Consider the following 20,922-nt stretch of genomic DNA (forward strand, 5'->3'; position numbering starts at 1 on the left):
TTACAACTTTCCTATTTGATAAAGCATATAGTCAGCCTTGGATCAGGTGACCCTGACCCTCCCTTAGTTACACTGCAGAAACCTCTTGTGTGGTTACTTATAGTTCATTTATGTCTTTATAGTGAGGGTTAATAGTTACTTCCCAACCATTTATTTGTCTTCTATCACTTATTCATCTTCGAGAATGGAGATGTGCATGGCCCGGAGTCCTCTGCAAATCTCAACTCTTTGTTACAAACAGTTTTATAAAGCAACCCCCCATTGTAACCCCATATGGTGTGTCATTAACCTAAGACACTGCGTGTGTGTGTGTGCCTTCCTGCTGGTCATAAAGGGTCATCCTCTACACTCTGAATCTATATAACCCCACTACAGTCTACAGCTGATATTCCACTGGCCCTTAGACAGACCTTTACCTCGGTCTTCAGTGTCATCGTCCTCTATTCCAATGCCCTCTGCCAGTTCTTTCTGTTTGCGGTAATTCAGCAGGAATTGGCGAATGCTGAGTCTTCCTGGTCACTGGAGCTCTATCTGGAGCTGGCAGACGTACTGTCCTGCTACAATTGGAAGGAAACCACCTCGCTAAAGGAAAAACAAGAACAATATCAAAATAGGTTTGATTACAATAAAATAAGTCAGTTAATCAGAATCAGTGTGACACAGACGCTGATGTTTTTTGAGAAGAGCCCATTAGTGACATTTAATTCCATATTTTTACCGTGAGGGCTTGTAAAACTGCAAAAACTGCAAACACCTATAGGGCCGCTGTCTAAATATTATTATGAATATCAATTCTACAACAGAAAACGACTCAGCATTTAAACCATCACGATGTATTAAATGTTTCCAAAGATACTGATAATTGATAACCAGCAAAGTTATTTCTCCTCAAAATGCGCCTGACTAAAAGTGGGATCAACCAGTACATATAATATTCATCCTGCTACATTTAGAAAGTGCAACAACAGTAAACATGAGTAACTCCACCGTGTGTCTATCCGGTCTTTAAGTGATGACGAGATGAATCCTACTTCTGGGCCCAAACTACTCTGCGTTTAATAAGGCTGTTGTGTTTTAACATGTTTTAATGCTTTGTAACTTGTTCTATTTAATCTCAACAAGCCCCTTACAAAAAGTAAGTGATCACTGTCGGCCTCTCTCAGTTTTTATTACAACTATTCATTTTAAAGCTCAGTTTTTAAAACCTTACCATGTAACTACAGCCAGGCAATGCAGCAGCACATTAATGACTAACCTCCTATGTGGATGGATTATCTCAGTTGTTCTCTTGACTGAAGTTTGGTCCGTTACAGCATCCTGCCATGCCACTGCATTTGTCCCTAACCATCAGGAACCCTCACCTTAACTCTTATCCAGTGGAAAAAAGTTCCCGTTCATCACTGCGTTAATGTTATCTAACATAGCTGTTTCGCTAGTCACATAGCACATCACTATATACCAGCTAGCCAAACTTCAGTAACCCTACAAACATCACTGCTGCTTACTTTCCTGTCTTCATGTATGTCAGAAGTGATAGCAGAGCTGTCCTTTTAATTTGTTTTAGAAATCCCTCAGTCAGAACCTGGTATATTATATTTAGATGGAAACTAGCGAGCTAACTCTCAGCTAGCTTCTAACTCCGTTACATTTCAAAATTCTTTTTCGTGGATGCCTGGGTGTTAAACTTCATTGTTACACCTGGTAGAGCAGCCACACTAATCCATAGCCATAAGGTTACCTTGAGTTAGGAAGATGATGATTGAATGTCCGAGTCCATAGGTTGAGGTGCAAGCACATTTCTCCCATTCTCCACAGAGGGCAGTGGCGCATAGGTGTGACGTCACTAACACTTAAGTTGCATTAGAGTTACACTTGTATGCGCCTTGAAGTAGGCACACATTCCAGGAATGTGGTTGAACGGCTGACTAGATAAGGCCTGGTGTCCAGCTAATGAAAAGAGCCGAAAATGGGGTTGCGGCTGTGCACGGGTGTGCACTTTAAATGTAGCACTTTTGCTCTGTCTTTCCGTGGCCGCCCAAGTGGCTCGTGGGAAAGTGACAGGCCCTATGGCAGAGATTGAAGACAGGGGGCAGTGGTTCGAATCCCATGCGGACCATATGTTGGGAAACATGTTGAAAAAAAAAAAAAAATCCCTGGCTCTGAATTCACCTGCTACGCTTGCTTAGAAGCCTATAGATGGCTCTCTCTGCTTTTTTTTTTTTTTAACCCCTGTCTCAAAATCTCTTTTCTGTCAATCAATATTGGTTGTTATGGTTGCTATGGACCACCAAACACGCCACACATTGTGGCTTTCTCAATCTCTTCTTCATGTCCGAACAAACGCTCAATTTTGCCTTCATTAAAACAAATTATACATCAAACGTAGGTACTTTTCTTGCCTTTCACAAAATGGCACTGTCATTATTGTAGGAGTTGCCGTTGTCTCGCAAATGGCCTCGAAGCAACACAGTTGCTCCAAAGTCTATGGAGACTTGAGTGAAAATGACAGCTGAAATTCTGTAATGAAGCGTTAAAATGATCTGAGGAGAAGTTTTTTTCTTTTATTTAGTCTGACCCCAGTCCATCCGCTAACATAGAGGAGGGTTGTTCATGACCTATACTGCAGCCAGACACCAGCAGCGATAGAGACGTTTGGGCTTCGTTTTTGGGAGCTGGCATGTTTCTACAGTATTGCTGCCCTCTGCTGTTGCAGTACCTCACAGTCAGTTCAGTCACGTGATGCGTTGTCACCAAATGTACAAATAAATGAGACTTTTCAAAGAAACTGATTGTAATAGCTTTTTCAATACATTCTTTGTCTGCTCTTGACCTTACAAACTACACCCATTATTATTTGATTAACATTATTTTTGGTAAAATAACCAAGGCAATGACAGGCATAAAGTCCAAAAAAACAAATATGAAGCATTTTAACAGAAAGAAATGCACTGAGAGCCAGATTAAACAGAGCAGGTCCTAAAGCTGTGTTTGGACAAACTCAATGGACAAAAACAATTCATCTTAAACAAAATCTGCAGGGAGTGTCGGGGAGAGCAGCCCCACAACTACAATTCATCTCTACACATCTGTCAGTCAGAGGCAACAGTATCGAACAGCAGTTCGAAAAAAAAAAAAAAAAAAATCAACGTCAAAGGAATGGTGTTGGTATTAAATAAGAAGGTGTGTACAGAAAAGCCCTTAGGTCACCTTTCAGAAGAACATGTGCAAAATACATCAAACTCTCCATTTCATCTCTTTAAAAAAATAAACACAAAAAGTCAAAGCACCGTTGGTCAGGTTTGATCCTACACTGATCGTGTATTCATTCTCAACCCTGCAGCCCACGCTTCCCAATGTCAAGAATATGGTCATTCATACTAATAAGACCTTTAATAATAGTGCTAGTAAGTAATACTGCTGAGCGCTAATTAATGCGTCTCCATGCTGAGCCCACTCCTAACAGTAGAGGGCAGCAGAGTGATCACACCAGCTTAAAAGATGCGTCATATAGACTGGAGAAGCAGCAACACTGGCTGGTCTCAGATCAGAGGGCTTGATTTCCCAGCAGCTTCTTATCCAAAAATTCTCTTTGCTCTCAGGCACGTGAAGAAACAAAGAAAGGAAACTTTGGAGAAACCAAGCCCTCGTCTTACTTATGTATATGTATATATATATATATATTTATCAACACACCTCTGGTTTAATATAGATTACGTACAGAGCAACATTTGTGTTCATTACACACAAACAGATTGGGCCGTTTCCTCGTACACAGACATCAGAGGGTATTTGGTTGCCGACATCCACAGAACAGCTTTGGATCATTGCTAGTAAAAATGACATTAGTGTAAATATAACCCCAAAGAAAAAACACAAGGTAGAAAAACACATTGGTTGCAAGTTATAGCACACTGGGACAAACACGTTCTGTGGTCAGAGTGGCAGCAAGGTCTACATATAAGTGTGCATCAGGACTTGGCATCCTAAAGTTATCAGTCTTTCACACTCGTTTCAAAGCATATTTCTTCCTCGCCGTGCTTCATCTGCTAAATGCAGTAGCAAAAAGAAAGAGTGTGTTTTTGTGGGGAAAAAAGAAGCTGTGGCTCAGTTTGCTGGTATCAACAATTTATGGAGTAAACTGACTGACGAGCAGGAAAACGCTAATGGTCTTAGAAAATACAGGGTCTCTAATGAAAGGAGCTGATTGGCTCCTGCCATCAGCAACCAACAATGTGAATGATTGGTTGATCTGTGAGTGAGCTAAGCTTGCAACAGTAAGCACGAGTGAGAACCATAAACTAGAGCTAATGAGGCCAAAATCCGAGCTCCTTTTCGGCTCTGTGGACTAATTTATACCTCGTCTCTCCATCTTCCCCTTAGTCCATTTGCAGCGTGTGACCTTAACAATAAAGTTGCTTTAACAGTAATACAAAGTTTGGCGATGAGGAATAGAACAGTTTTTTTTTTGCTGGGACCAGCCAAACAAGTCTGAATCAGATATTGAAGTAGTATAAAAGCAAAAGCTTGACACATGTAAGTTCTTCAATGTGAACCAAGAGTTCACACTGCACCCCTCAGCTAGGCCATACCATGTGTCCTCTGCTTAGCACCAGGCTTTAGGTCATGTGAATGTCAATAAACAACATTCAGTCTGCTAACGCTCAGTATTCACTAAATCACAACACTACTGACACCCAGCAGTGAAAAACAAAAAATGTGGAGAATTTCTAGACGTTATGAAATGTTAAGACTTTGTCACGGTATAAAATACAACCATCAGTAATCGATAGTCTGATCAATTTTTAGATAAATCGTGGCACCCAAACACTACGAAATATACAGCGGTGAAAGTTAAAGCTGTACAAACAAAGGCAGGAGCAACCATCGCCCTAAATGTCGGGCATCAAAAGGTAAGGGGTAAAAGCATGACTGTAGGGAGAAAAAAAGAAAGAAAAAGCCGTGATGGAAATCCGATTTTCACATTTTCTGGACATGGTGTAAAATTCCCAATTCATTCTGAGATGAGATTAGTGCATCCTGTTTTTGTATTAAATTTGAATCCCTGTGAAAGAACATGTGGAAAACAACTGCACCTGTGATGAAATCACTGCTGGCATGGGTTACACCTATCATGGGATACGTTTCACTGCTCCAAGACAACTGCCTAACGAGTACTAACATTTTGTAAAGCTGCGATCATTGTCCTCTTTTTTACATTTTTTAATGCCGAGTGATGAATTTCTGCTTAGAGATTGTTTTAGATCATTTGAAACATAACATGGATATGAAGTTGGACATGATGGGAGAGCCAACAGCAAACAGCTGGATAAGTAGAATAGGGGATTATTTAGATTGTGTAATTATATATGCATGTATGTATGTTGTGTGTGTGTTAAAATGGAGCTCAGGGTTGAATGGAGGAGGAGGTGGAGGACGTGGAGGAGGTTCCACTGAATGGGGAGTTGGTGGGTTAGATTGTGATGATGGACCAGTAGAGTTTGCCTGGCTGTCCACAAGGGAGTCTGATTTTAGCTGAGGGGGGATTCGGGTTTAGCAGGGTTCGCCTCTGCTTAGGTCAGTACCTGTGAAGTTGGCTGGTGAAAGGTGGAGACAGAATGGCAGAGAGATGCAGGAGCGTCGGGTGTGTCTGATGTGTAAGAGGTAGAGAAAGAAGATGCAGAAGGGTGATCTGCAGGGACTGGTGCAGCACAGAATCAGTTGCAAGAGGAGAAGAAGAACAAGAGGAAGATGATAATGGAGGTTTGACGATGGGCAGGGTAGCAGACATGCCAGTGGGGAGGTGGAAGAGGAGGTTTCCCCTGCTGATGTGGCAGTTTCATTATCTCCCTCCTGCTTTACTGACGCTCCCTCTTTCCTGTCATCCAGTAGAGTGCCTTCTTCCTGTCCTGCAGGGTTCTGATTGGCTGCAGGTGTACCTCGGGTAGCTCCACGGTTAGTTGGTGATTGGCTCTTGGTTGTGAACGACAGAGAGGGCATCAGACAGCCAGCGTGGAAGAAATGACTGCAGGGAGTGAACACAGCACTGGTCATGTCCTGGAACAAATCAAATTTCACATTAGCCTAGCTTTTAAAGCCCAGATTAAGTCTGGGTCATGCATCCTCTTTAGATAAACATAAAAACTGTTCATACCTGGAAGCAGATAGCACAGATGTCATTATACTGCTCCAGCTGTGTATTGCTAGCTGTAGGGAGGCTTTTTATCTTGTGTACAGCATCTCTCCTGAGCAGGAAGCTCTGCCAGCCCAGCTGGGCTCTGAGCCAGACGTTATAGTACGAGTGGACCAAGATGATGGTGCTTCCCATCACACTCCACTCGCCAAATACAGTCTCTGATACACCATAGCACATCACGCACACCGCAACCTGGTGAGGTAACAAATCACTGACAGTGAGGCAGAGACAGTGCTGATGCATTACATGACAGTGTCTGTTTACAGTCAGAACTTAGCAAAGAGTTGGTGTGTGTGTGTGTGTGTGTGTGTGTGTGTGTGTGTGACACATAGCAGAAACTCCAGCAATCTGTAGCTCCCATTTACACAATATATGACTTCATCCATGTTCTACACTGGAGCTTTACGAAACTCCTCCACCATGAAGAGAACAACAGATCAACAGAGTGCCAAGCACCTGGCGGTAGAGTGTTTCAGAGTTATTATGGAATTAAAAAACAAGCAAATATACATGTTTAATTATTATTGGGCTGAACTGTTTGGGTAGAGCAAGTTTAAACTATTTAATTTAACGTTTTTGCACACTGCGATGCGGTTGTGTGTTACCTGGAGAGAGGTGAGGATTGAGGAGGAGATGATGATGAGAAGCCAGAAGTCCATGTGGAAGAACTGGCAGATCATATAAGCCATGTACGCTGGAAAGATCAGCAGGAAGAGACAGAGAGAAACTGCACGGAAGTGCTTCCACAAACTCCTACGGGACGGGCAGCAAAACCAGCATATGAGAAAGCAGGCAGGTTGATAGCAGGCTTTGCAAACACACTTTCAGTCAGATTGATGTCAAAAAGACAAACTGCCTGTTTAGGAATGAAGAAAGAAGGACAGTACACCGTAGTATTACTTAATTTATGATGTTAGCATGAGTTGTACTGATGACCATAGATAATGAATTCTGTGATAATTAACTAACTGCCCATAGTTATTAATAGTTGTTTATGATCAGTAAAAATAAAACAAACAGTGGGACACAGAGTTTTCTTAAAAATAAACACATGAAAAAAGTCTTTGGTATATTATCTTAGTTGCCTCTAGATGCTCCCAGGGCTAGGACTATAGGATCAGCTATCTCCAGCATGGACTGCAGGATGGAAGCAGCAACAATAAAGAGGACGATAGAGAGGAGGAAGGCTCTGTGGATGACCTGCAGCTCAATGAGGCCAGTTTGGACAGCAAGGATTAGCAAGGTGATAGCTTCAGTCATCCCCCTGCACAGAGAGGAAACACATTAGAGTTGACACACCACACAATTATATGCCTTGGCTTTGCATTCAAGTTGGAGATCATATACACGTTTATCCAGACTTGACCTTTGGGTATACAATGTCAATTATTTTATCCTATTAGACAGTTGTGTGAAATGCAGACATCCTTAAAGAATAGTTCTAGATATGTGTGTTTCCACACGAAGAGAGGTTGAAACAGACTAAACTAACACACACGTGTGTGTGTGTGTGTGTGTGTGTGTGTGTGTGCACGTGTGTGTGCGCGTGAATACAAAGCTAAAGCACGAAAATGAGTGCGACTGTTTGCGGATGGCACGTTATCTAAACACGGTGAAACAGCAAAGTCAGAGAAGAAGAACAAGCACCACAGCTAGCTCTGCGAGCCTGCTGCCAGTGTGAAATGACACATTTGTGGGCACTTCCCATGGTGGCGGCATGAAAAGAAGAAAAGGAGAAAGGATGGATGAGTTGGTGCTTAGCGGTATTGTGCTAAAAAAATGATCGTCTTCCAAAAACCGATCGCTCGTATTTAAACTGCTATAATAACTTGTTGGTCTATAATATGTGAAAACATATATCAAATGTATCCTTCATGGATGAAATCAAGTCATCTTGAGCCACAAACAACATTCCTATAACAAGGTAGAAGCTGCAATGAGTTTTTGGTAGTGACTTTTATATATGCTTTATTTATCTAGTTCCAAAAATGTGGTTGACGTTAAAAAAAAAAGTGTTTGTTAGTTTTTTAAAAAGCGTAATCTGTGCAAGAGGACAGCAGATGTTGCAAGAAATCTAAGAATAGTTGTTTAAAGTTATTTGAAGTGGACAAAGAGGATAAGGCGTTTGTAAACCCTGTTGAGGGAAGTCTATCTAGCAAGATATGTAAAGATATTGGAGATTAAAAAAGCCCCTAGGGAAACATAGGAAATAATTATTTGTCAGGCAATGACTTGTTGGCAGAAGAAGAGTGGTCCTTGGTAGCCATGACAAGAAGGAGGTCCATAAATGGGGCTGGGCTGTTTGTTGCTGGCAGGTAAAAGAAAAAACACAGAGAAAAATGAAAATCAGGGGAAGTCCAGGCCTTGGAATTTTCACTCCAAGGTCCCCTGCCTGGACCTCAGTAGCGGTTTTAGATACGGGCGACACGGGCGGTTGCCCGGGCGGCATCGTGGTGGGGGCGGCATCACGGGCATCGGCAAAAAAAAAATTGCTCGTACTCATGCTGCCCCGACATCAGCCAGCGCATATTGGGAATGGCATAGGCACCGATCGGTTTTCTATCGCCCATTTGCTGGGAGTAAGGGCGCCCTCCGTTTGCGAGGTGCGCCTGCTGCTTGTGGCACAGGGAGGAGAGGGCGGGGCGGCGGGGGATTCACTGGCTGGCTGGAGCAGCATCTAATAACCAACTCGCAAAATAAAACAAAATAAAAACAAAACAACGAACACGAAAACACCAGACATTATGATACAGACTTATAATTTGCACTGATGTTTTTTCGAAATTCTATACGCGAAAAGTGAGCGCGAGAGCCCTCGGTGCACCTGCTCGCTTCTGAAGTCAAAGTAAACTTTATTGTCATCTCCGCTACATACAGTCCAGTATATAGAAAGACGAGACGACGAGGCTCCAGTTACAGCAGTGCAAGTAAACAAACAATAAATATAAGAAGCGTAAGAAAATAAATGTACACTTTAGGACTCGGGGTAAAGGGATCAATAACAATTTAAAATGTATATTTTATATTTTGTTGATTTAAAGTCTCACACACATTCCGTTTTTAAAGTTTAAAAAAAAGAGAAAAGAAGAGGAGGAGTGTAGCGACTTCCACAGTCGCTAGAGGCCGGGGACTGAGCCTGCCTATTTGCCTGATGCGAGAGGTGGAATTGCTTGCTTGTTTATTAAAGTGCTTGAAAAGTTTACAGAGCAATGTGATCGGCTCGCGATTCAAACTCTTAAAACATCACAGGCTCTAATGCAACAAGGGGAAACTCGTTGTGCTGCGGTCAACAAAAACTACGGCTACCCAGCCCTGCTCTGTCAAAATCAAACCAGTGAATGACAGACTGACAACGCCCTCTTAATGTCACCGCTACCACCCACGTGACTCCCGTTACACATCACCATAGCAACCAAACAAATGAAAACCCAGTGATCATTAAAATTCAATACATTTAATTATGGCTCCTAGAAGGAGAAACGAGCAAAAGATACAGGTAAGCAGATGTGTCATTGGATAATGGCAGGTCATGTATCCTAAAACATTAAGAATCAGAATACTTTCTTAATCCCTAAGGAAATAATGTGGGTTACAGTTGCTCCAAGAAGAAATGGTAAAAATAGTAACAGTAAGAGACTAAACTCCAAACAATACATTATGTTACAGATTTTAATATTAATTAGTCATTGTCAATTGTTGATTTTTCCTGTTCTCATTGCATGACGAATTATGATGTCTGTTTAGTAGACGTTTGCATACTATGCATACTCTCTCTCTCTTCGTGTGTGTGTGTGTGGGGGGGGGGCGCCAGAGGGGGTGTTTGCCCAGGGCACCAAACACACTAGGACCGCCACTGCTGGACCTCCCCTTAGCAGATGAACATAGAGAGGTAGGGTAGGTGAGCCTAGGGCTCGAACCGGGCCTCTATGTTACTAAGCTGCTAGCCCGCCACATGTCGCCACATGACGGGCAAACAAAAGCGGGAAAATTCCTCTATCTAAAGACCACAACGCGCACATCACGCACCCAGCCTTTTGGAAATGAGCTGGAGACCAGGCATTTTTGCACTCCAATACTTAGTAAATTTCACACACTCACACCTGATTTTTTCCCTGCACACCTCTTTGGTTTGGGCCTGTTTTCTTCCTTCGTTGATATATGTGTAACTGATACATGAGATTGGCCCTTACCGCTGTATGGACTGATATATAGGGTGCCTTAAAGGCCGCCTTAAAACTAAGTGTTTCCCTGAGCTTTTAATTGCGGCTTGAAAAAAGTAAAAAGAAATGAAAAAAGAGAGAGAGAGAAAAATGGAGGCAGGCTTGAGCTTCGTCTTTCACTCTGGGCCTACCCTGCTGTAGCAGACGGACTACTATCAGAGACTCGAACTAGGGTCGTTAAACTCTGGAGTCCGAATGCTGGCCTCTTAACGCTGTACACCACTCAGCAGGGCGAGTAAACTTTGGAAAAAAAAGGACATTTATCTTTTGTTCTTCAACTTTTTATTTTTTTTTTGTTATCGTTTTTCTAAATCTATTAAGCTTCTTGTGCAATATTGTTCCACACAAATTACACATGGACACCTAGCTATTTTTTTTATTGGCATTCACAAAATGGGACTGGATGTTGGACGGCTTACCAAAGCCTTCCTGCTACCCGAATCCCTGCTTGGAAACCTGCTGGCCACCGCGGCACCATGTTTTCACCACACTCTTCCGCTTCAGCTGTCTTTTTTGCCTCATGGCTATACCCACACTGACCACTCCTTCAATGAAGGTAAATACAAGCAGGTCATTCTGAAAAACACACACAGCTTATCATCTTATCCTTCTACAACACCTAAAAGCACTCTGTTCATTTCTTCGCTAGATTAGCCGCTAGCATACACGCTGCTGTGTTAGAGGCTTGTTGCTACCTAGTTAGCCATGCTGCACACCTGTTACTCTGTATTTGTCAATGATTCGGCACTCCTTCGGTTTTGTTATCCATTTTTAGACAGTAATGAGATCATCTGCACACTCCACAGAGCTCCAGAGTTACTGTTCATAGCAAAAGTGTAATGCTGTCCTTGGAGATTTTCACCTAAGACTGTGAGTGTGAGTGTGTAATGGATTTCAAAGTGTTTAAGTGTTCAGAGCACTCTACAGCCTGGTAAGGTGGCAAGTTTGAAAAGAGCAGCAGAAGGTATCAGTACTGTAGTGTAACTTGTTCTTTTCCTTTCCTAACAGTGAACAGAGTGCCGATTATTATCGACAGCTACGTCCACCCGGGGTGAAAGTAGCGTGGGAGACCATCAGGACCCAGCTGGGTTTCCTTGGTCCAGAGGTTTGGAGAAACCTCTTCCTTTTCTTTCATCACAGCTGTCCTGTGCCAGATGTTCTGTTGACCCACTGAGAGAGGCGTGTTTGAGAAAGATCAGGAAGACTGAAGCTCATGGTAGGAATGAAGGAGGACCTTGTGAGCTCCACCAGCAGCTCCCTCACAAGGAACTGTTCACAAGTCCACTGCAGGCACGCCCCAGAAGATGGATAAAGGCAGCGTTTCATGAAGACACTGGAACCAATCTATCTTCATAACAGTGAGTTTTATCAACAGGTCATATGCTCTTGAGACATAGTCTGGCGATAGCGATTATACACAAATTGTGGGTGTGTTTAAATTGTAGCAGCTATGTGGTGTAGCTTATAGCAACATGTACTGTGTGCTCTGGATGCTTTGTAGGTGAAAGCAGCATAGTTCACTACAAAAAGCTTTCATGGTCAACATTTCTGCCTCTATAAAGCAAAAATGTATCAGGAATTCATAGATCAAACTTTATGAGTCCCTCGGGTGGGTTCAGCCTATCATGCATTTTAATCTCCTTTCCAATAAACACAGAGTGACATGATTTGAAAGTTGAAATTGTTTCCAATTAACCAACTTGTTTCATTTGAGTTTATCTGATAAAAAAAATGCTGGTAAGTAAGCTTGTTGCAGTATTGGATGTAAATTGTGTATGCTGCTGAAATATCTAACAGACCAAAATATTTTTCAGTGGTGAATGATATTAGGAAAACCCGTAGATCTTGTTTTCTAACTGCATTGTAAGTAGCAGACAATGAGGGATGGCGTTCAGCTGCAGTTAAAGAGGCTAATGTTTACAGCCGTACCCAAGCTGCCCCCTGCCTTTGGCCACACAGCTGTGTAAATACATTTGGCGAGGTGGCTTTTGGTCTGACTGTAGACTGAGTTTAAATGACAGTTGCACTTGCACTGGGTGACTGATCTCCATTTCCTGGACAGTAAAAGCAGGGTTTCCCTTCTTGGAGTTAGTCAAGTCAGATTTTAGGGTAAGTTAAAGAGGTTGTTGTCTATATTATGCTAAATGCTCATGCCTCCATGGATAATGCTGCAGTTTCCCAGACATGGATTAAGCCTAGTGCTAGGCTTAAAGTTGTTTAAATGGAGGTCTTCACTGAATTATTCTTTTAATCTGGGACTAGAAATAACCCATATCTGGGAAACCCTTTGAAAACATCTTTAGTAGGCATTATAAAAAAAAAACTTGCTGAAGTGCATTTTTAGAATAATTGGAAACATGAATTCTGTCCATGATTACTTTCAAGCAGACTTCTTCTAAAATTGCAAGGGTCATAGTTGCCTCGGTCTGTCATAGCGTTCGATGTCTGTACTTTAGCCCAGACAGATCTGTGTTAAACCACTGTGAGATATTGGTCATCTGTGTGCTTGTGCAAGTGTGTCTGAAACTGGGGGACCTGATCATAAATGTGTGTCTCCATTGAGCTACAAAGAAAAGTGCTTCAAAGTGTTGGTTCTGGCATATAAATGAGACAGACCCCAGTGAAATTTAACTGGGGTGATGGGTAAAAATGAACTCCTACCCACAGAAAGGCAGCAGCTCTCTGCTGTCTATAGAGACAAGGTCAGAGTTTCTGACCGTCAATCATTTAGGGATGAAAAGTAATCTTTGCCTAAATGTAATAGTTGATTGCACTGCAGCACAGCTTTCTTGATGAGGAAGAGCAGCTGTGCTGTGATGTCAGCTTCAGCTGCCCAGCATGCACACCTGAAATGTTGGTGGTTTCAGTTGATGGGAAGAGAAAGCTATATCACTTTCAGCAAAACGAAAGGTGCTCATTGTCGATGTTCTATGTTTTTGTGTCTTTATGCATATATTTCTATATACCTTCCATGGTTAGACTTTATTGTTTCTCTGATGTTGCTCTGATGGCCGTGACTTTTTTGATGGCGTCTTTGTTGCTGAATAGGGCTGCCACGATTAGTCGACTAGTCACGATTACGTCGACTATGAAAATCGTCGACGACTGATTTAATAGTCGACGCGTGGTTTGAAGCTTTGTAAGATCACAAAAGACGCAGGAATAAGTAGTAGGATTTAAGAGTGTAATAACAGACTGAAACAGAAGATGGCAGCACTGCATGTACAAGGATGCCAGCTGCCGTTACACTCCGAAGAAGAAGAAGCAGTGTCCCAGAATTCATAGCGCGGCCCTGCTCAGTTTTCAACAATGGCGGCAGCTAGTTAGTTTTAATATTACTCTTATTAATCTTTCTGGGTCACAAAATAAACGTTTAACATATTTTCAGGCGAGAATGTAGCTGTGTAAACCTCAAATATCTGCTCAGTTTATCAAGACACCGCATATTTTCAAAAGCGCTCCGACGTTTTCGGAGACGTCTGTTACCCACTAGCTCCATAGCTAGCCGGGGCAAGGCTCACTAGAGCCCGTGAGAACACCGGACTCCAGGCAAATCGTTTCAAACGCACCACCGTCTTTCGCTACTCAGGTTGAACATATATAAGTCAGTTAGATAACTTAAAAATGTTATTGTTTGGCCTTTTTTTTTTTTTTTAGTATTTTATTTGTTCCTGAGTAAATCGGTTTGGCTGAGATTAAAGTTATAGTTTATACACGGCCGAATAAACGTCAAGCAGACAACTGATTATCAGAAGTGTGAGATGTTCAGAATATACTCCGGTGTCCCGTTATATTTTAGATAGCAAGGAGTTTATTAAACTTTACCGAAACAATCTGTAAATCTCATTAAATTTAATAAACTATCATCTTGTCTTTATTTTTAGTTAGCACATACCCTAAACCAGGGGTGCCCAATCCTAGTCCTCGAGAGCTACTGTCCTGCAGCTTTTAGATGCATCCCTACTCCAACATAGCTGAATCAAATGGTTTGATGACCTCTTCAGCATGTCATCAAGTTTGGCAAAGGCCTGATAACAAGACATTCATTTGATTCAGGTGTGTTGGAACAAGGATGAATCTAAAAGCTGCAGGACAGTAGCTCTCGAGGACTAGGATTGGGCACCCCTGCCCTAAACACTTAAAACTGTAAGCTAATGTTATATAAGAGCAGATGCTGCTGGTGCAATAAGCTGTACGTTTTACGTCCAATGGATGCATGATCCGATTAGTCGACTAATCGCAAAATAATCGGTGACTAGTTGACTATCAAAATAATTGTTTGTGGCAGCCCTAGTGGACTTTGATTCCAAGTTAATACTAGCTAGTGTTTCTCACTGGTTTTTGGGCGGTGGAGTAAAAGGGATTGGTTGCTGGCTGTTTGTAATGTTAGCCTTGTCTTTGCTTTCTTACAGGCAGGATAAAGACATGGTGATAAATGAGTGTGTGGGCCGTCTGCTGAGGACCAGGAGCTCAGGACACTCAGACGGGGGCGTCGCAGCAGGAGTCACCGCGCACCACAATCCTCTGCTGTTCTGAGATGTCACACTCCTGCCTGCACATAGAAACCACAGTGAAGTCAAAGTTCCACCTGCACCTCCACCTGTTCTTGCAACAGCATGAACACTGACAGAGGTGAGACAGCAGAAGAGTTTTTGTCTATTTTTGTTTTGTTTTGTTTTTACTAAGTTAAGGAATTAAGTGAAGAAGAGTGATTAAATAAATTGTTTCTTGCAGTTTTGATTTAATGATTGTGTTTAGGATTATTTCAGAAACATGTTTAGAGGATCTTTGTAAGCCTGTATTTCCTTTAAAAGAAGGGAAGCACTTCTTCATTCTACAGAAAAGGTGACACATTACAGATGACTTCATAAAAACCACAGTGAGCCAGTTGGATAAACAGCAGCCTAATCAGACTTCTGCAGAGTCTCAAAGTTTTTTTGGAGTCTGCTTCTTGTGTCCAACAGGACGAATTCTGTCCATAAACAAAGGATTTGAAAATGTACCCATTTTTGTTTTCGTTTTACTTTTGCTGATCTGACACCACTTGTGCCAAAAATCCGGACAAATGTCATTTGACCAAGGAGCAAATCTGAGCCAAATAGACTGATCATTTTTTTTCACGTGGCGTCTCATCAGAGGACACTTTTCCTTTTCCAAGCTCCTGTAGAACTGGCAGAAAAATCCTGGAAGCACACACATTTCCCTTTTTTAGCAGAAAGGTTGGCCTGTGGATAAGCAGTTCTGATCTTGGACAGTGTGGGGAAGTGCACAACGTTGAAGTTGCGCAGTTGTGTCTTAAAGAGATTGAGCTTCACACAAAATGCTTTCATGTGCGCATAAAGTTGTGGTACAAGCTGCTCTTTCCCTTGTAGGCTCTTGTTCAGGGTGGTTAAATGATCAGTAAGATCAACTAAAAATGCAAGGTCTGCCAACCATAGAGGGTCATTCAGCTCATGAAGAGGTCGGTCCTTCTCTTTCAAAAATGGTCAATTTCTGATCTCAGGGAGTAAAGACGCTTCAGCACGGCACCGCGGCTTAGCCAGCGCGCCTCCGAGTGGTAGAGTAGATCCCATATTCAGCATCCGCATCAGAAAGGAAAGCCTGAAGTTCTCCGTGGTACAGTCCACTTGCTCGAATTATGTTGACAGTTTTTACAATAGTGTTCATTACATCTCCAAGATTGACTGTCTTGGCACAAAGGGCTTCTTGGTGAACAGTACAGTGCATTTCAACAGCCTCACCTCCAGCCTCTTTCACCTCAGCGCACATCGTAGACGCCATTCCTTTGTGTGCACCCGCCATAGCTGGAGCCCCGTCTGTTGTATCTTCACACAGCTTGTCCCATTTAAGTCCCATTTTGTCAATTGAGTCTGACACAGCTTCAAAAGTATCCATACCTGTTGTTGTGCCTTTTAGACTCTTAAGATCGAGCAGCTCCTCTGTAACTCCACGTCTTGCGAGGAGTTGGGCCACCTCATAGCTGGCTATTGTAGCCTTTTCCTGGACTTTTTGAGCACAAAAAAAAATACTGTTGCTGACCCTGCAGGACAGCTACCATTTGCTTTACTTTCTGCTCTCGCTCAGCACCAGTGTAGGATGCATAGACCTGATGTTTGGTTTCATAATGACGTCGTACATTACACTCTTTCATAACTGCCACAGTTTCAGTGCAGATAAAACAGACACTTCCCCTTGAATTCTTTGAAGAAATATTCACTCTCCCACCGTGTCTGAAATTTTCTGCACTCACTTTCTACCTTTCGCTTCTTTGGTTCTGCCATGTTCAGTAACTTGGGGTAAATTTCTTCTAGGATTGTCCTTTTTGGTGGAGCAACTGCCTTGATCAACAGCAGCTCCCCCTGGTGTTAAAACTAAGAAGTGCCATACACTCAAGCAAAAGTTGAAGTGCGGGCCAATTAAAAATGGACCGCGGGCCGTAGTTTGGACACCCCTGCTATAGACATTAGCACACACTCCAACAGGTTTTCATCCTCTAGAGTCACTTGGATGACACTGAAAACACTACGTCCAGATAAACTCCGTGTATATAGTGTATTATCTTACAAAAAATACAAACAAATATAAAACAAGTATTTTATTTTCTAAATGTAATGCTTCCTTTTAGGAGGAAGGTGGAGGCGCAGCTCCAGCAGAGCAACACCAGAGGTGTGTGGAGAGGACTGAACACCATCACTGGACGGAGCACTGTGAGCGGAGGGGTCCAGAGTCTGGAGACCAGGTTCTGGCTAACAGATTGAACCAGTTGTTTAACAGGTTTGATTCAGTAGCCCTTCCCTCCCCATCCACCAGAGCTCGTCACACCTCTCTGCAACCCCCCACAGCACCGGGGACATGAAATGCACCTCACCTGTCCCCCTTTTCCTTCAACCACTCTACTGGGTCTAAGTCGTCTCCACCTGCTACGGCGGCTGAGATCCTTTGGGGTGAACAGGACAGTCCTAAGGACATTTTATGACACTGTGGTGGCGTCTGCTGTTTTCTATGCTGTGGTCTGCTGGAGTGGTGGAATGGCAGAGAGGGACGGGGGGAAACTCAACAAGCTGGTCAGGAGGGCCAGCTCTGTCCTGGACTGTCCGCTGAAGTCCATCGAGCAGGTTGGGGAGGAGAGGATGTTGTCTAAGCTAACATCCATCATGGACAACACCTCCCACCCCCTGCATGAGACTGTACGAGCACTGAGCAGCTCCTTCAGCAGTGGACTTTTACGCCCACAGTGTAGGAAGGAGCGCTACCGCAGGTCATTCTTACCAGCAGCTGTCAGACTCTATAATGCAGCTTAACATTCCTTTGGTCATCTTACTCACCAGCTTGTTAGTTTACTCTACATTTTCTACATATCTCCGTACAATTTTCTCAATTTTTCTATACATATTCTGTACATTGTTACCTGTATATACGAACTTGGTTGCTTACGTTCATAGGACCACCCTGTGTCTTCCTTTTATATTTTATTTTCCCTTGCTGTAAGAGCTCTGTAACACCAAATTTTCTAATCAGTGGGATTATAAAGGTTTATTCTATTCTATGTTTTATATTTGTTTGTATTTTATTTGTATTTTCCTTCTGCTATCTGTACCTGAGCTGAGGAAAAAATTTCCCCGCCGTGGGATCAATAAAGTCTTATCTCATCTAACAGAATGAACCTTTTGGGATTTAGTTACCTGGATGATTGAGCATGCATCAAGACATAACTGGACCCAGTTTGCACTTTTGTTTGTAGGGAGTTACGCACCACGGTGTAAGAAATCTTCACCTTTTGTTCCAGTTTCATACATAAACACCCTCATCCTTATACAAAATATTATACTCGCTTCAAAAATAGTAAATCTAGCAACATCTGTGTCTGAAACACAACATTTCTAATATGATTAGATCAAATTTGCACTTTCCTGAAAAGAGAGTGACACGTCCAGTTGTATAAAAACCTTTTTCTACAGACATTAGCACACACTCCACCAGCTTTTCATCCCTTTGAACCCAAAAAGTCATTGCTCAGGACCCCAAACTTTCTAAATGTAATGCTTCCTTTGATGAGAACAATGTTTTTCACTTTATGAAATGCAGTTGCACAAAACCTGAGCTATGCTATTTTCATCTGGAATGGCTTATTCTTTGAAAGGTTTTTCTACTCGTATATTATCCATCTGACCTGATAAACTTGGACACAGAATCACAGTCTAAGATTACAATATACAGGAGTGATTGTTAGTAAAAGTGGGTTTCTGCATACCTGTGTAGATATTTCCTCAAACATCAGAAGTAATTTACAATGAATGATTCTGTTGGGTTTAAGTCAACCGTGCTGGTAAACAGAAACTGTTACTGAAAGCAAACACACAGACACCTCAGTACGTTTTACTTGCAAGGGGAGCGTCGGAGAGCAGAGCTGCCACTCGCCTGTCCAAGCAACTCCAACTCCTCTGCGTCCGCCTCACTCTTTTATTGACAACAGAGGTTACACACAATTCACTTAACCACGTGACGGTTAAGACATGCATATGTGTGTGTGTGTGTGTGTGTGTGCGTGTGTCTTCCTGACACCATACAAGGCATGATATCAATCAAATTATTTTTGAAAAGGAAAAATAATAATTTTAATGTGAGGCAAAACATGTATGGTGCTCGGTAAAGATGACACGCCGACTCACTTCTTCTTTTTTGTTTTTGTTTTTTGTTTGAGAAAGTTTGTTTCATATTAAACCAATGTCAGTGACGTCAAATGTGTAAAATTCAAGGCTGGTCCTTAAAAGCTCCCAACAAGGCAAAACTGCAAAGCCACACAAGTCCCAGCGTCAGCAGCAGCTATGAAAAGAAGTGGAGAAAGGATGAATGAGTCTGTGCTTATCGGCTATCGGCTCTCTGCTCTCCCCAAGTTGGCGTTGTTGTTGGTAGCCATGACACGGAGATAGTCCCAGCTTTATAAATAAAGGCCCCAACACCCAAAAAAGAAAAAAAAGAAAGAAAAAAACTCGGGATTCCCTGCGCAGACCAGGAATCCGCTAGCAGGCCGAAGCTACAGAGATGATTTTGACCGAGTGAGACTCGAACCATCGACGGTCTGTGCTTCAACCTGCCAGGGGCCAGCGACAAGTGCTCTGCGCCACCTGCCGGGCCGTGGAGTTCGTGCAAATTTGATATATTTGACTTCTCTGAAGACAAATTATTTTTGAAAAGGAAAAATAATAATTTTAATGTGAGGCAAAACATGTATGGTGCTCGGTAAAGATGACACGCCGACTCACTTCTTCTTTTTTGTTTTTGTTTTGATTTTTTTTTTGTTGAGAAAGTTGTTTTCAACTTAGACCATTGTCAGTGACGTCATTCTACGCGACTACCACAGGTAAGGAAATGCCTGAATCTGTAGATCTTTTCTTTTCTTTTGTTGTCTAAAACACAAAAATCCCGAAACAGTCAGCTCACAAAGTTGCAGGTTGGTGGGAATTTGGCAGAACAGCCAATGACTTAAAGCATTTAGGTGCATATATCTTGCCACAAGACATGTGTGCTAAGCTAGCTAAATTAGTTTCTGTTAGCGAATCAAGTTCAAGCTCCTCACATATCATCATCCAGGGTACAGTCATATGCTGATGAGGAGATCCCATGCAGGCAACATTAAGGCAGTGTAACAAGTTAAATATGCACTGATTTAAGCTATTTCCTAATATCTAACCATTATGATAAATGTTTGCCTGCAACTGACACAGCCAACACAAATGTCATTGAAAAAACAAAAGCCTGTGATAACATGTTTTTGTTTTTCTAGAATAGAAGAAGCACATTTTAAAAGCCAGTAGGAATAAATCTTTGTTGTTACTGCATGATTAGAATGAAGTAACAACAAGTCTGGCTGGAATAAGAAGTGGTAATCTGTGTACTGTGCTGGTGATCTGCATAATTCACCTAGATGGTCATCTGTTTGGATGGCTGAAGTGGGCTAACGACACAGCTAATTTCATCAGGCTGCTAATGAAACATCTAAAATGATAGATGGTTAACTACACAACGGAAGCAAGAGCATTACAATCACTTGATTTAATGAAAGATTTTCCCCCAAACTTTTGATCCAAATAGCAAAGTACTGCAACCATCTGAACCTTCTAGTGTTACATGTTACAGTGTTGCACTCTGGCCAGCTTTAAAATGGAAAAGCTTTGTGTGGTTTACTGGGTTCTGTAAATGAGGCTCCTTTCATTTGTGAGCGTGTTGTTCTTCTCTTCCTTTTGTCCACCCTTACAAGGTGAAGTGCTGCCCACCCATGATGCCAGCAAGGTGCGTGCAAGTGGATCCGGCCTTAAACCACTGGAGTGCCCAGCTCTCTGCCATGAAGTTCAACATTGATGGCAAAGATGCAGGTGAGGACTGCTGGCAGTGCAGATCACTGTGAGCGCATGAACGTGGACCACACAATAATGTAACCAAAGTGTTGATATTTAGGTAACAGTTTTGTTTTCTCCTGAAGGACCCAGACGGGAAGCCCAAGAAGCAAAT

At 42.3% G+C, this 20,922-nt stretch overlaps 1 protein-coding gene and 2 long non-coding RNA genes across 8 annotated transcripts; 2 read left to right on the plus strand and 1 right to left on the minus strand.

The window, feature by feature from the left end:
* Positions 1-3,920: 3,920 nt before the first annotated feature.
* LOC109198600 (RING finger protein 145) lies at positions 3,921-10,877 on the minus strand. 5 transcript variants are annotated; one of them, XM_025904523.1, is made up of 5 exons: positions 10,833-10,877; positions 7,279-7,457; positions 6,799-6,946; positions 6,152-6,385; positions 3,921-4,046 (listed from the first exon to the last, which is right to left on the minus strand). In XM_025904523.1, exons 3-5 carry the CDS (start codon positions 6,880-6,882, stop codon positions 3,993-3,995), a joined length of 372 nt encoding a protein of 123 aa, XP_025760308.1. In that variant the 5' UTR covers positions 6,883-6,946; positions 7,279-7,457; positions 10,833-10,877; the 3' UTR covers positions 3,921-3,992. The 5 variants fall into 5 exon arrangements, with proteins under 5 accessions (XP_025760308.1, XP_025760304.1, XP_025760305.1 ...); XM_025904519.1 differs by lacking the exon at positions 3,921-4,046 and adding an exon at positions 5,836-6,022; XM_025904520.1 differs by lacking the exons at positions 3,921-4,046; positions 10,833-10,877 and adding exons at positions 5,836-6,022; positions 10,292-10,823.
* LOC109198601 (uncharacterized) lies at positions 5,416-6,203 on the plus strand. The gene is made up of 3 exons (XR_002059328.2): positions 5,416-5,508; positions 6,005-6,009; positions 6,095-6,203. It is a non-coding gene; the product is annotated as an uncharacterized LOC109198601 (long non-coding RNA).
* Positions 10,878-10,885: 8 nt separating the features above from the next.
* LOC112845003 (uncharacterized) lies at positions 10,886-17,081 on the plus strand. 2 transcript variants are annotated; one of them, XR_003217774.1, is made up of 4 exons: positions 10,886-10,969; positions 11,189-11,771; positions 14,826-15,045; positions 17,039-17,081. It is a non-coding gene; the product is annotated as an uncharacterized LOC112845003 (long non-coding RNA). The 2 variants fall into 2 exon arrangements; XR_003217773.1 differs by lacking the exon at positions 10,886-10,969 and having other exon boundaries at positions 11,144-11,771.
* The last annotated feature ends 3,841 nt before the right edge of the window (positions 17,082-20,922 follow it).

This window comes from Oreochromis niloticus, unplaced genomic scaffold (assembly GCF_001858045.2).
Source record: "Oreochromis niloticus isolate F11D_XX unplaced genomic scaffold, O_niloticus_UMD_NMBU tig00002258_pilon, whole genome shotgun sequence".
NCBI classification, from domain to species: domain Eukaryota; kingdom Metazoa; phylum Chordata; class Actinopteri; order Cichliformes; family Cichlidae; genus Oreochromis; species Oreochromis niloticus.

What these genes read in the sequence shown, in the direction of transcription:
- LOC109198600 (XM_025904519.1), bottom strand. Translation starts at nt 6,882, where the DNA reads ATGGCTTATATGATCTGCCAGTTCTTCCACATGGACTTCTGGCTTCTC. An exon ending in CAATCCTCACCTCTCTCCAG is followed by an intron (nt 6,386 to 6,798) that starts GTAACACACAAC and finishes TTACCTCACCAG; the next exon opens with GTTGCGGTGTGCGTGATGTG. An exon ending in TCTGTGCTATCTGCTTCCAG is followed by an intron (nt 6,023 to 6,151) that starts GTATGAACAGTT and finishes CACTCCCTGCAG; the next exon opens with TCATTTCTTCCACGCTGGCT.